General features: G+C 41.1%; 1 protein-coding gene across 5 annotated transcripts in view; it reads left to right on the top strand.

Annotated features, from left to right (window-relative positions):
• AFAP1 (actin filament associated protein 1) overlaps positions 1-14,823 on the top strand; it is a 190,026-nt gene that overhangs the window by 158,544 nt on the left and 16,659 nt on the right. For 4 of the 5 annotated variants that reach the window (XM_075992936.1, XM_075992935.1, XM_012783478.3 and 1 more), the window contains 3 exons: positions 4,567-4,712; positions 10,436-10,553; positions 14,547-14,798. In XM_075992936.1, coding sequence (XP_075849051.1) covers positions 4,567-4,712; positions 10,436-10,553; positions 14,547-14,798 — 516 coding nt within the window. The remainder of the gene's footprint in view (positions 1-4,566; positions 4,713-10,435; positions 10,554-14,546; positions 14,799-14,823) is intronic. The other variant, XM_075992937.1, reaches the window with a different exon arrangement.

Raw genomic sequence — 14,823 nt, forward strand, 5'->3', positions numbered from 1 at the left:
ACTTCTTCCTGCAGGGCCCAAGAACCTAGTAGTGTGGGGTAAGAGGAGGGCAGCGGACTGAGTGTGATCTTGCAGAGAGGGTCCCGTCTTAGCCCTGCTGGGACTTTGATCACAAGCAGATCTTTTGTTCCCTCTTGGCTGCTTTGCACTTCTGTAAAGCACAAGCATCAGGGTAGACTCAGTGTACCTGGTAACCATGTGTGTGGGCTGGAAACCATAGGGTGGATGTCAGTGGGAGAAAGCTGAAACTTAAATGAAGAAACTACACTTGTGGCGTAACAGCAGGATCTCCTGTGAGAGCTTCGGCAGCAGATCTGAGGGTTGCAAGGAAGGGAGGCCCGAGCTGGCACACACTAGACCTGGGGACGAAGAGGAAGAGGTTGGGAGGGATGCTCAGGCCGAGAAGCCCAGGGCAGGGGAGGTGGGCAGAGGTGAGGGAGTCACCTGTCCTGCCTTTGCCAGGGGCACAGCAGGTGTTTGCCTCACGCCCTCTCAGGGACATAGTAGTTTTCTGCACCTTCCAAAACACTGAGACTGCTGAGGAGGATGCTTATTTCTCGAGAATGCTGAGAAGTGAGTAGGCTCAAGTCTCCTGAATGGCAGCAGGAACTGGAAGTTTATCCTGTGTCACTCCATGTAGGACAGCTGCTCTTACAGTTGCAAAAGCATGATCTTAAAATGACACACACAAAATATCTACAACATTCCAATATAAGCAAGAAGTTCTGTCCTCATCAGTAGTGAAATGCAGTGAGCCAGCCAATGAAGTTGTAATGTGATCTGCACTTTTTCCAAGATCATTTTAACTTTGGTTTTGAGATAATATCAGAATCACAGAAAAGGTGTAAGAATAGTACAAAGAATGCTTGTATACTTTTCACCTATATTCACCAAATATTAATATTTTTCCATTTTTGGTATCTCTTGTGTACACACGCACTCTTTCTGTCTCTCTGTATACATGTATGTATATATAAAGTTTTTCAGAACCTTTTGCAAATACGTTGTCCTTTTATCCCCAAATAATTTGGTGTGTATTTGCTAAAAACAAGGGCATCCCCTCATTAGAACCACGGAATAATTGCCAAATGAGGAAATTAACATTCGTATAGCACTAGATCTTCATCATATGTTCACGGTTATTCCAGCAGTGCCCTTTATAAGCTGAAGGGAAGTCCAGATTATATATTACATTCCTCTGCCAAGTTCCTTCGCCGCCTCTGTCTGGTTTCGTGACATTGACGCTTAGGACGGTGCAGACCAGTTACTTTGCAGAGGGTTCCGGGTCTGGCATGTCTGCTTCTCCCCTGGGATCGGGTGAGCTTCCTTAGCAGGAGCCCTTGGAAGTGGTGGCATGATTTTCGGTGGGTCGTATTAGGAGGCGCACAGTGTCAGTTTGTGTCATTAGTGACGTTAATTTGGATCCCTTGAGTGAGAATTCCCCACTGTAAATTTACTACATTTTCCCTTTATCTTTAATAAGTATCATGTGGGGAGATACTTTGAGACTATGTAACTATCCTGTTGTTACTCACAATTTTGCCCAATAATTTTGGCATCCATTAATAACTCTTGCCTGAAACAACCATTGTAATAACAGTTGCTAAATGGCGACTTTCTAATTCTGTTATTCCTTCTGCATTTATTACTGGCAGCTATTGTGAGGACAGTTTTCTTCTCCTCCCATTTAATTAATTAATTAATTCATTTTCATATATGTATGTGTATCAGTGGAGATTCATAGATTATTGTATTAATCAATGATTATAATCCTTTATTATCATGATTTATTTTGATCAACTTATCACAGATTTGGCCAGTAGGAGGCCCTTTGAGCTGGCTCTTGTGTCCTTTGCTGTGTCCCTGTAATTAAGAGATTGTGGTCCCCATCATACTTGGATTACTTTCCTCACGTTGTGGCCCAGCGAGCTCCAGGCTCAACTTGCGCCTTTCCCTGCCCTAGACCTGGAGCGAGCACTGGCGTTTCTCCAGAGCACCCTGGCTCCTCCTAGTGGGGAGTATGGCATTTAGACACTGTGCTCTGGGTGCTTGGCGTATTCACTTCCATGGGGGCCACCGCTTCTGGATCTTTTCAGCACACAAACCCAAGAAACAGATATGTGTGTGTACATATGATACACATGCATGTATCATGCATGTTTATATGTTATACATATGACATATACTTCAAGTGTAAATACACATGTGCATACACATATATACATACAGATACGCACAAACATCTATCTCTATTCTTTATCTATATATTAAAAACCATGTGATCATAACTAACACCTCCATTTCCAGTCCGATACCACAGGATTGTTTTTAAAAACCCTATGAGGAAATTTCTCATACAATGAACTATGAAGAAAACAATTAGTAAACTCTAGTGTAGTAATATCATGACATCTTAGATATTAATTGTATTAAAATACTTTTTAAAATGCTTTGATGAAATTGTTATAGTTACATAGGTACAGAATTAATCATGGATTCACTCTTGATATAGATTTTGTTTGGGGAAGGACAAAAGACCTGTGAAGAGCACATATTTGTGATTTATTTTAATCCAAGTATTCAAATCAGTTTGCCTTAATTGGGCAAACATTGGTTACATCCTTACTCTGGGCAAGGCACAGAACTGGAATCCCTTCATTTCACCCTAATGGCCTCATTTGGTACTGGTTAGGAATGATTTGCATGTGGAAATTATCACTAGCCAATTTTATCAACATACAAAAAAATAGCTTCTTATTGGTAATGGCTCTTCCTCTAGAGAGGCTTTTATGTGTGACGTGGAATATTTTTTTTTTTTTTTTGAGACAGAGTCTCGCTTGTTGCCCAGGCTATAGTGAGTGCCGTGGCGTCAGCCTAGCTCACAGCAACCTCAAACTCCTGGGCTCAGCCTCCCGAGTAGCTGGGACTACAGGCACGTGCCACCATGCCCAGCTAATTTTATATATATATATTAGTTGGCCGATTAATTTCTTTCTATTTTTATAGTAGAGACAGGGTCTCGCTCAGGCTGGTTTTGAACTCCTGACCTTGAGCAATCCACCCGCCTCGGCCTCCCAGAGTGCTAGGATTACAAGCGTGAGCCACCTCGCCCGGCCAATTTATTTATATGCTTATTAGTGTTCAACCTGTCAAGGTTATAGTTCTAAAACCTAATTTTTTTTGTGCCTGTAAACTCAATTTACAGATCTATCTTAAAAAAATTAGAAACTTTTATAAAAAGTAAAATTTATTTTTTCTTCTACATTCAATTAACTCATAAATTTGATAGCTTAAGTTTCCCATAAACTTTAACCATTATTTGCACATTTGATTAATTAAATTTATTTAAATATTTCCAATACCATTAAAAATATGACTGATTTTCTAAATCACTTAGTAAGGATGGCTTAAAAATTCAATGAACATAATCTTTTAAAAAATTTTTTATTGTTTTAAATTCAATTCCAATAAATTAGGAGATTATTTAATATTCCCTAAATATTTATTTATTTATTTATTTATTTATTTATTTATTTATTTATTTATTTTTGAGACAGAGTCTTACTCTGTCACCTGGGCTAGAGTGCGGTGGCATCAGCCTAGCTCACAGCAACCTCAAACTCCAGGGCTCAAGCGTCCAGGGCTCCCGAGTGGCTGGGACTACAGGTGCACACCACAACACCCTGCTAAATTTTTTCTGGTTTTAGTTGCGTGGCTAATTTTTTTTTTTTTTCTATTTTCAGTAGTGACAGAGTCTCACTCTTGCTGTTGCTCAGGCTGGTCTTGAATTCCTGATGGTAAATGATCCTCCTGCCTTGGCTTCTCAGAGTGCTAGGATTACAGATGTGAGCCACCAAGGCTAGCCTCAGTGAACATAATTTTAAAGATATATTGCAGACTTGCAAATTAAGCAGATCAAATTGGAGGGAATTTCAAACATTTTAAGGAGTGGTGTGCACAAAAACATTGTTACACCTATAGAAATGCAATTGATATACAAGCAAGTTAATTTTTTATACCCCCTAATCAAGAGAAAGAAAATTACCATTTCAGGCCTATTTAGGGGCTACTGGTTAAAAAAGTTTAGGTTAACAAAGTTTAGACCAATGAGGGCCTACACTTTGACTGTGTTTCCAAGGCAGGCCAGCAACAGTTGGAATGTACTCCTTTTTATGGCCAGATTTTGTTGCCAAATTAATGAGTCTTTCTAAACAACTTTCTTTTGCTGGGATGTAATTAATCCCATTGATTTTCATGTCTTGCTCCCTACTGCCTTCCACCAAAATAATTGGAAGGCGTTTTAGGACCTCAGATTTTCATTACCTTCGGTATAATCATATGCAACTTCCTGCATTAAGGCCTAGTACGAATGCTATGTTAACCCCATTACTCAGGCAATGACTGCATCTTCTTTCTCATTTTTTCTTATGTGCTTCATGTTTTATTGATTTCCTATTATATGGTCTCTTTATTGACACATTTATAAAAATTTTTATCTCTAGTTAAAAGATAAAGCTCTTTATCTTTAGTTAAATAAAATCTACTTTTTTCCCCCCACTTCAACAGGCATCTTCCTCTGAAGACATGGGCAGGTGGATTGGGATCTTACTGGCTGAGACAGGGTCATCCACAGACCCAGGAGCTCTGCACTATGACTACATAGATGTGGAGATGTCTGCAAATGTCATCCAGACAGCCAAGCAGACCTTCTGGTAAGATCCATAGCTGTGTGAATGGCACCAAAGTTGAATATCTTTCCCTTAATTTTTTAACTTAGTTTTTGTGTGAGTGTATAGTCTCAGAAAAAAAACTAACAACTCTTTTGCATTATATTAGTCCAAATTTTGCTGAAATGTTTTTGTCATGTCTGTCCCCTGGGTTTTCTGTTAGAGGCACACTTATATAAAGGACCAGGGCCAGACGTTCCGTTATAACCACTTGGTTCTGCCACTGGAGCCAGAGACAGTACGTACACTAAGGAATGTGGCTGCGCTCCCGTGCAACTCTACTTGCAAAGACCGGCAGTGGACCAGATTTGGCCTGTATTTTGCCTACCCTGTATTAGAGGAGCAGTTCTGTGATGAAGAAATGATTCTATGTGTTACTATAATGAGGACTGAGTTTCCAAAGTCCCCAATCAAGTACTTTGTAAATTTAAATTGTCATTTTTAAAAAATGCTCTTATGTTTAAAACATCCTTTTGAACCATGAATAATTTCTTTAACATAATGGTGGCAAAGATATTTATAGCAGTGGTTCTCAGTGTGGTCCACAGACCCTTGTGGGTATTCAAGACTCTTTCAGGCAGTCTGCAAGGTCAAAATAATTTTCATAATAATACTAAGACATTTTCCTTTTTCACTGTTATGACATTTGTGTTAGTGATAATCACTGGCACCTTAACACAAACAGTAGTCCCACCACATGGTATTATTAATAGTAATTATGTTTACCATGGCTACACATTTGCAACATTAAAAGAAAATGCTGGTCTCACTTAAGAGGTCCTTGATGAAGCAGTAAAAATTACTACTTTTTCTGTAAAAGGCACACTAGTAAATATTTTTCTTAAATCTCTGAAATATGGGTCTTTTTAACATTCTGTGTGGCCACAGAAAGTATGCATGTTTGCAGAATGATAATGGGTGTCTTAGGGGAAAGCTCGCATATAATTGAGTTGCTAATAGAACTGGCTGCCTTTTTAAATATTTTTTTTTAATTTTTACTTGAAGAAACAACTGACAGACAAACTATAATTATTCACATTTATATATTTATAGACATTTTCTTGAAAATGAACTAACTATACCCCTCATCTCTAGGCAAACAGCTGGCAATATATGTTGCCTGTGATATATTTGAGCTTTCACTCAGCAATTAGAATTTTGGAAAATTTATGTCCACCACTGTGAGCTTGCCAGCTTCCCAACACCTACAGACTCTTTGAGATCTGTGGTAATATTAAGAGTGATTTTTTAAAATATTGTGCAATGAAATGTGTCAACCTTTGAAAGATCTACATAAGGGTACATCTGCATGAGTAAAAGGTCCATTCCAAGTGCAGGATAAACTGATGGATTTTAATGTAAGTTCATTGATGTGATTTCACATTCCACATTGCAACTAATCATTAAAAAACTACCATTTGCTGACTTTTGGTGTAGTATCAAAGAATATCTACAGCTTTCTGAAAAAGCTATTAAAATATGCCTCACTTTTCCAGCTACTCACCTGTGTGAGGCTGGATTTTCTTCATGTGCTGTAGTCAGAGGAGCAGAAGCCGGTGTGAGGGTCCATTCACCTTCTATCCAGCTGCACACTAATTAGGTTTACAAACATGTAAAACAGTGCCACTTTTCTTACTGCTAATAATGGTTTTTTTATTGTGGAAAATATAGTTTTCACAAAAATATTTATGTTGAAATATGGGTTCATTACTCTTATTTTTAAGTGAATAAAAATGAATAAATGTCTCATGTTTAATTTCAAATACAAAAGATAGTAGATAGCAAATCTTGGTTCAGGTCCTGCTATGGTATTTACTAATTGAAAAAGTTAGACAAGTCATTCGTAACTTGTTAGTGCCTCTGCTTCTTTGTGTAGAAAATACATTAGGAGAAATGATGTCTGAAATTTCTTCTGGCTCTAATATCTTTGATTCCTTGAGTCCTGCTCATATTCCTGTCATCCTTAGTTTAGATTTGAGGCTGGGGAGGAGGGGTATTGAAACAAAACATACAGCAGGAATGGTTGGTGTATTTGTCCATACCAGCAGACCCACGAGCACTGGCTAAGACTACAGAACCTTTCAAATATGAGAGGCTAAATTGAAATGTTTATGCTGTAATTTGCCTGTCTAATATGAACACCACCATCTAATTTTCCTCACAAGTGGTGTTTATGTGGAATTGGAGTAGTCTTTGTTTGTGTCTTGAATGGTGAATGAACATCTATTTAATACTTGGCTAGGACATTTTGGGGCTAAAAAATAGTTTTTCTCAAGGTAAAGATAACTCTGGCCCATAGTAGGAATCAAGCCACCATATTACACCCAACTAAGGTCAATAGCCTTTACAAAATGAATTAGTCTTTTACACATTTTACAGAAAATGCCCAGTAATGCTAGAGGTTTTCTATAGTACAAGTTAACTATTCTCACCACTCTTCTTTTGTATGGAAATCAGGATAGATGTCGCCAAGTACTTATTGTTCTTTTTAGCCCCATTATTGTTTAATAACATTATTTCTAATCAGCAAAATCTGGGTAAATTACAATAATTCTCCTATTTATTAAGTGCAATGCAGAAAAAAAACACATTTAAAGTAGCTTTTTAAGAAATATAATATCTGTTAATCTATTTTTACAAAATCTGTACAACTAGATTGACATAAAAGTGCTTATGGTTGTTTGGAAGTTATTAGATTTACAAAAAAGCTTATCCTAATTCCACATGTAATTTCAGCTGTAATCAGCAAATTGGTAACCACATTTAAGACAAACCCCAAATTAAAATATTTCCCCTAGAACACAATTTTGCCTTTACTTTTATAAATGAGCATAATATTAATCTAAACCAAATATGGGGGTGTCATATTTTTGAGAAAGGAATATAGATAATAGTATTGAAAAATCATTCATTAAAAATATGCATGTGATGAATTTATGGCTGCAAGAATTTTTTCTGCCTCATTAAAATCTTTATAGGATATGTCAGTAATAAAACTTATTTTCATTTTTAAGTTTTCTAGCCAAACATTGCTTTAAAACTTGAGAGATGAGATTTAACAAGGAAACAATGTTCAAAATATGGTACCTTGCCAGTGTGATAAATATTCTAAGATTAAATTAAGTTTTTTTTGCTTTTATATAAATTTGTAGCCAGTTAATGACTCTTTTCAAGGTTAATAGGAGAATTACCTGTGCATTGTATATGTCTGAGGTAGAAAGGGCAAGAATATATTTTGGAAAGAGGAAAATAAAATAAAAAATAGTAATATAGACTCTCCAGGAAAAGTGGTTTATTTAGGAACTTTAGTAACGGTAAACAATTGGAACATATTTTCCTGAAAGCCTGTTTTTAAATTAGATATATAGATTATAGCATACAGGAAAAATATCACACAGTTTTCTCATGAAACTATTTTTGAGTCGCACTCAGTTGGTGACCGACCGTCAGCTGCGGAGAGGATGGTGGTGGTAAGCTGGTGGCTCCTGTGGCCACGTGCAGGGACAGACACCTGACAGGGAGCACGCTTCCCAGCCATCTTCTCATCCAAATTCCTGGGAGATTATTTTAAAACATATTTTCTATGATTTTCTTATGTTTCTGGTTTAACGAGTAGGGCATGCCTCTTACCTCATTTCCACTCTCATATTCTGCTGAAAGTCAGACTGCGGCAAGAGCGCCAAGCCAAGGGCAGGAGGCCCAACTTTTGGTCTCAGCCTCACCCCACTCTGGGCCTGGGAGAATTGTTTTACTCATGGGGCCCAGGTCCCTCTCTGCAAGGTGAGGGCTGACTAGCTGCTGGGTAAGACCTCTTCCACCTGGGACATTCTGAGCACCTGTGACCTCCAATTCTACACTCCCTGAGTCCTCTCAAGTGAAACCATGAGAAGCTTCCTGAGGTGTCTCTTCCCCGAGAAGAAACAGGACTGCACCCTTAGGGCCTCTGTCCCGACCCCATCCTTTCCGCTGTGTCCTGGCATCTGCGTGTCAGGGCAAATGCTAGGCACAGGGCTAGAAACCGACACTACAGACCAAGTGTGAGACTGTCCTTGCTGCTAGGAGAAAGATATGTGGACAAGCTTGGGGTGCTGAGTAGCAGGTGTGTGCTTGCGCCAGCGGGCACGTGGGAAGGAGTGTCCACGAGGCTGGGCTCTATTTGTTCATCTGTTTACTGCCTCTTACTGTCAGAAAGTGTACATGGTTACTCAAACCCCTCAAACAAGACGTTTAAGTTAGAAAACCTTAAATATTTGATTTTTAAAAACATCGAAATTTGTCATTGCAGAATCCTCAAGTGTTTTACGTTTTGCTGTACCTTGCCTTCGTGTGTATTTCCTCTTCCTATGCTGTTTCTTTTCCTACATATATTATACTTTTATGTATTTTTTTTTTTTTTGAGACAGAGTCTCGCTTTGTTATCCAGGCTAGAGTGAGTGCCGTGGCGTCAGCCTGGCTCACAGCAACCTCAAACTCCTGGGCTCAAGCAATCCTCCTGCCTCAGCCTCCCACGTAGCTGGGACTACAGGCATGTGCCACCATGCCCGGCTAATTTTTTATATATATATCAGTTGGCCAATTAATTTCTTTCTATTTATAGTAGAGACGGGGTCTCGCTCTTGCTCAGGCTGGTTTTGAACTCCTGACCTTGAGCAATCCGCCCGCCTCGGCCTCCCAAGAGCTAGGATTACAGGCGTGAGCCACAGCGCCCGGCCTTATGTATTTTAAGTATAAAATAATTACATTAATTTTTTGTAAGCAAAGGAAGAAGAGTTACTTTATAAATTAAGAAGAGTCAGCGTGTTTAAGGGAGAGAGGTCATCCCCTGCCTGCCAGAGGTTTTTATGGAAAGTTCCAACCTTGTAGTCACATGGTTGGTTCTTCTGGCAACTCTGGATTTTCCAGAAGTCATCTCATTTGTATAACCTTTGGTGTGGTTGAAAGGGGCTCATTATGAATCAACAAAAGATGATCTTTAATGTTTAAGCCTTTGTCATTTAGGAGATTCCAAGTGTGTTAGGAGCTCTGGCCAGGAACTCAGGACAAAGACCAAAATAGGCATTTCTTATTACATCACGATATCACACTCTCTAAAGGATTTCTCTGGCCAATGTCAGCAGCTCTGTCCAAAGTCAAGGAGCGTTCAGAGAAGAGGCCAAGATGAGTGGTACCAAGGTGGCCACAATGCTACGTGAACCTCAGAACTCCATAGATACTTGTTGAATGAATGTTCTGAAGAGCTTGTAGGACAGAGATCCATGAAGTTTCCCCCAAAAAGCCAAGCAGTACATGTTTCAGCTTTGCAAGCCATATGGTCCTCTTGAGAGTTAGCAAATTCATGAAAGAGGCACGTGTTCCAATAAAACAGGCTGTAAGCAGAGCTGGCCACTGTTAGAGACTGGTGATAACCCAAATCATTGGTTTATATTGAGTACTTGTTATTTGCAGGCATTGCTTTATGCACCTAGCAAACAGTATCACCAGTGCTTGTCACGGTGCTGCAGGGTGCCTGCACTCTCATTTCATAGTGAGGCTCTGTTCAGTCTCTCCAGTGGACTTCCCATTTCTGCCCAGGTGCTAACACTTCTTCTCTGCTCCCATGGCCTCTGACACAGCCTTGGGTGAAAAGTCAGAACTAATTTAAGACTTGTTGATTGACTGGAGGAGAAAATAGCCAGGGTATGGATTTTAATGTATGTCGTTTCTTTCAGCTTCATGAACAGGCGTGTCATATCTACCAACCCATACCTAGGGGGCACCGCCAATGGCTACGCCCACCCCAGCGGGACAGCACTGCATTACGACGACGTCCCCTGTATCAATGGCTCGGTGAGTGTGCCGTTTCTCTTGAGTAAATGTGGTTTTGTTAGAAGGTAAGACTATCTGAAAAATTCTATACTTTATATCCTGGTTTCAGTCTGAATGAGATAAAACTCTTTTTAAATGCTTTGAAGCAAGAAGAGAACTCCGTCTCCTTTCTTGCCTCCTAGTTTCTGACATGCTATTCATCTTCATTGATGGCTTGAAGGTGCTCTTCATCTTAATTTGCATTTGAACAAATGTGTAATTTGACCAGTACACAGTTTGTCATTTAATGTCAATGCTATTAATTAAACATTTCAGCACACTTTAAAATATTGACTAAAGGATGGCATATTAAAGTGACGAATACTTGGATCACTTGGATAAATCAAAGTATAACACAGTATAAGTTATCGATGAATAGTTAATTTTCTGGCATGATAAACGTGCTGAGAAGTCACCATCAGGAAGGAGTAGTTGCTGTGGAGTAATGACCATGTTTCAAGCTCTAGACGACTTTCTTCATGGTCTATTTGGAATAACTGGGGCTCTTGACTGCCAACTTGGCACTTTATATATCTGTATGTAAATATTGGAGATGATTAGTGGCAGCTGTTTGTATTAAGCTAATCTCCAGGGTCTGTCTGGCCCTAGGAGTTTTTTAATTTGTTCTCAGTATTTTGTGTCTCACGTATAATTAGTAGGCTTCATCAATAAATGTTTTTTCTGTGATGTGTCCACATTATTCATCTAACAACCACCTACTGAGCAGCCTTTGTGCACTAGGGCTGTGCCCAGCTCTGGGCCTTCAGAGATGAGGCCTGCACAGGTTAGCAGACAGGTGAGAGAGGCATGGCCTTTGTCTCCCAGTATTGGGTGGGTGTAAAATTGGCACCTATGTTAAGATATTTTTCAAAGGTAGGCACAGAGTGTGTTTATTGTTATTTTTTTTTCAGCTTTTGAAGATATTTTAGACTTTTTCTTTGCTCCAGTATTTAGATGGATGTCATCAGTTAGCTCCCAGCATCACAAAACCACACCTGCCCACGGCAGGAGCCAGGAGGCAGCTGCTTGCTGAGGGAAGTGAGGGCTCAAGGACCCCAGAGCTCAGGGGTATAAACAAACTGGAAGGGAGGTTTTGGCAGTCCAGGCCAGAGGTGGCTGGCCGCGCATCCAGAGCTAGAAGGGATGCAGTGCATCTGGGGCTGGGGTACTGTTCCCTGGGCCTCCTCCTCACATATGCTCCCTCCTGCCCCTCTAGACCCGCCCTGGGTTCCTATGGGGGTGCCCGCCTGTCTATGCCTCTCACTTGGTTCTGAAAAAGGGCTTCCTCCTCCTCACTGGCTTCCTTCCTCCTTACCCTCCTCTCCCTTGCCTTACTTGTTGGTGTCTCCTAGGGGCCAGGCTCCGTGCTAGGAATTGGAAATGACACGGGTAAGATGTAGTCTGTGTTCCTCCAGGGTCCCCCAGTCTAGTGGGAGTGAGACCAGCGATAAGAGGAGAGCTGCCCGGGGTTCTGTGCAGGGCAGGGTCGACCGTGGGTCCCATGTGGGGACATGCGTCAGGGTGTAGCCGGGCGAGGCAGATTTTAAGCCCCACCCTAGATGCAGAGTCTATCCAGTCAATCCCCCCATTGGGTTTTAGATCCAGTCAGTCCCCTCCTTGTCCCCCACCCAGGTCCCCAGCATTTGAGGAGCTGCTGTGCTCACTATAGCCACAGCCTTCACCCCTGCGGAGAGGCTCGTGCGGACTCTGCCCGCTTAAGGGCGACACCTCAGTGGCTGCTATGGAGCAGGGCTCTCCATGGAGTCTCTGCCTGTGATTCTGGTCACCACCCCTTTCAAGAGGGGGCCAAGGTCTTCTGGCCTCCGTGTGCTCTGTGTCAGGACCAGTGTCTCAACGGAACAATCTTGTCCGTGGTCTTAGGCTCCAGTTCCCAAACTCATCTTCTTGAAAATTATCTGGTCCTCTGAGCCGTTGATCTTAGCCTTCAACTTTTTTGGAAAGATAGCACATAAACCTATCCTATCCCTTCCTACCCAAAGACTCTTTCTCATACCTTCGCCTTAGCAGTGTTTCCCTGCATGCGTCCCTGGTTGTGAACACACGGGTGAGCCTCGCGGTGTGGAGAACCCACGTAACTGCACAAGTCACCTGGGTTGCTCGAGGCTCATTGAGTTCAGACTTTATTACACTGGTTCCAGCCACCCCCAGGAATGAGTTTGCTTTAGGACATTCACAGCTTAATCTGCTTCCGAAATAAAACTGCCATTCTCAAAGGGCACTGCGTCTGGGAATTGTTTCTGTGTGTGCAGTGCTGGCCTCGCAACAGAGGCTTTAGGCATAATGCCCTGTGTGCGTGTTTGTGGCTTTTTTGCTTATTAAGGACTTTCTCTGTACAGGCCCTTCCTTAAAGTGTTTTTCTACATGCTGGGCTCTGTTACCAGGTAATTTCTTTTTTGGAGGGACTCATTTCTAGGTTTTATAAAGTTCATACTTTATGACCCAACATCTGTCATTTTAGCAGCATTTATTTCAACGTAAGTAGTTTTTACCCATTCATTGTTCCCCTGATGCTTAATCCAAGATGAAAGTGTGCATACCCACACTTTTAATCTAGAAACTTCTATGAGGTCTCTGTTGGTGTTTTCTAATTCTTCCATGTGACTTAATCCTTGATATTTTAGGAAAATGATAGTCTAGTCTAGACCATTTTAATCACTCTGGACAAATGCTAGGCTGTCATTATGAACCTCCCATATCCAAGTTTATCTCCATGTACCATTATTTTTAGAGTGTAGCTTGGTCCCCAGAATCACTAAAATAGACACAGTGAAGTGATTGCAAAGGAATAAAAACACTCCTACTGTGGAATTTAAAATCTTTTCTATTTTTAAAACAAAAGGCTGTAATTATAGTCTAGCAGAAAGGAACTCTGCCAGAAGACTATAAAAACAGGGTAAAATGAGTATAATATAAGATTTAATATTGCCTTTTTTGTGCTGCAAGGCAATTTATAAAGACCTTTAAAACTTGAAGGGATCTGGCCATGGCTATTGGTTTGGTTTGAATTTATACTTTAATGTCCGTGTTCTAAAATTCCTCTGTCCCATGAAATGGCATGTAGCTATTTTAGTTTTTTATTAAAGGTTTTCCACTAAAATAATGCCATTATATCAATTAGATTGGGAAGCATCCTGTTTTCTATGATGACTTAATGTCGTACTTCAGCAAACTGTGTTTGGTGGTGGCACTTTCTCCAGGCGTACAAAGCATGGAGCAGAGGGGCGCATGAGGACAATTACCCCGGGACGTAGGTCACTGGCTCCTGTGTAGCGGACTGGGAGAGGTCTGGAAGGGCCATTGTCTTCAGGACAGCCCAGGCTTGGAGACAACGAGTCGCGGGGTGATGAGCACAGCCCCTCAGTCCAGCTTTGCTGTGTGCCAGCTGCGTGACCTGTCTCTGCCTCGGTTTCCTCCCACCTCATAAGATTCCTGTGAGATTAATGAGTCGATGCTGGTAAAGCGCTTCAAACAACGCCTAGAGCACAGGAAGTGCCGTGACACGAGGTGGAGTGTGTTGCCAGGATCTCTCTAGTCTTCCTGCAGAGCCAGAGCGTTCCCTGCCTCACCTCACTTCCACGTCCTGGATCAGGGGACTTCCCAACTCTGGTTCTCTAAAGAAGGAAATGTCAAATCAGTATTTTTTTTTCTGCTTTAAAAAACAGGATGAAACAAAAACTTTATAATCCAATGGCCCTAGGAATGATTTAAGGAAAAAAAAGAAACCTTTCCTTAAGACCCCAAAAGTAATATTCTTTTGAGTCAGTCCACGTGTTTGTGTGCATATGTGTGTGGGGTGTGTGTGTGTTTTATTGACAACAACTGGGGGTCTGTGTACAGAGGACTTTTGGGGGTGCTGTTGCTACACTAAATGCTATGCTAAATGATGTCTCATTATGATAAAATCTGCCGCTTTCTGTGTCCGAGTCACTAACGACAAAGCTGTGTGTGTTGCAGTGGGAACCAGAAGATGGCTTTCCTGCTTCCTGTAGCAGAGGCTTGGGAGAAGAGGTGCTTTATGATAATGCAGGCCTGTACGATAACTTGCCGTCTCCGAAAATCTTTGCCCGCTACTCTCCTGCTGACAGGAAGGCTTCTAGGCTGTCTGCTGACAAGCTGTGCTCTAACCATTACAAACACCCTGCCTCTGCTCCGCCTGTTACTAACACCTCTTCTGTGGGGAGGGCGTCTCTCGGGCCCAGCTCCCAGGTACAGCATCTTTACCATGCCTAGA

The sequence above is a fragment of the Microcebus murinus genome, chromosome 16 (assembly GCF_040939455.1).
Source record: "Microcebus murinus isolate Inina chromosome 16, M.murinus_Inina_mat1.0, whole genome shotgun sequence".
NCBI classification, from domain to species: Eukaryota; Metazoa; Chordata; class Mammalia; order Primates; family Cheirogaleidae; genus Microcebus; species Microcebus murinus.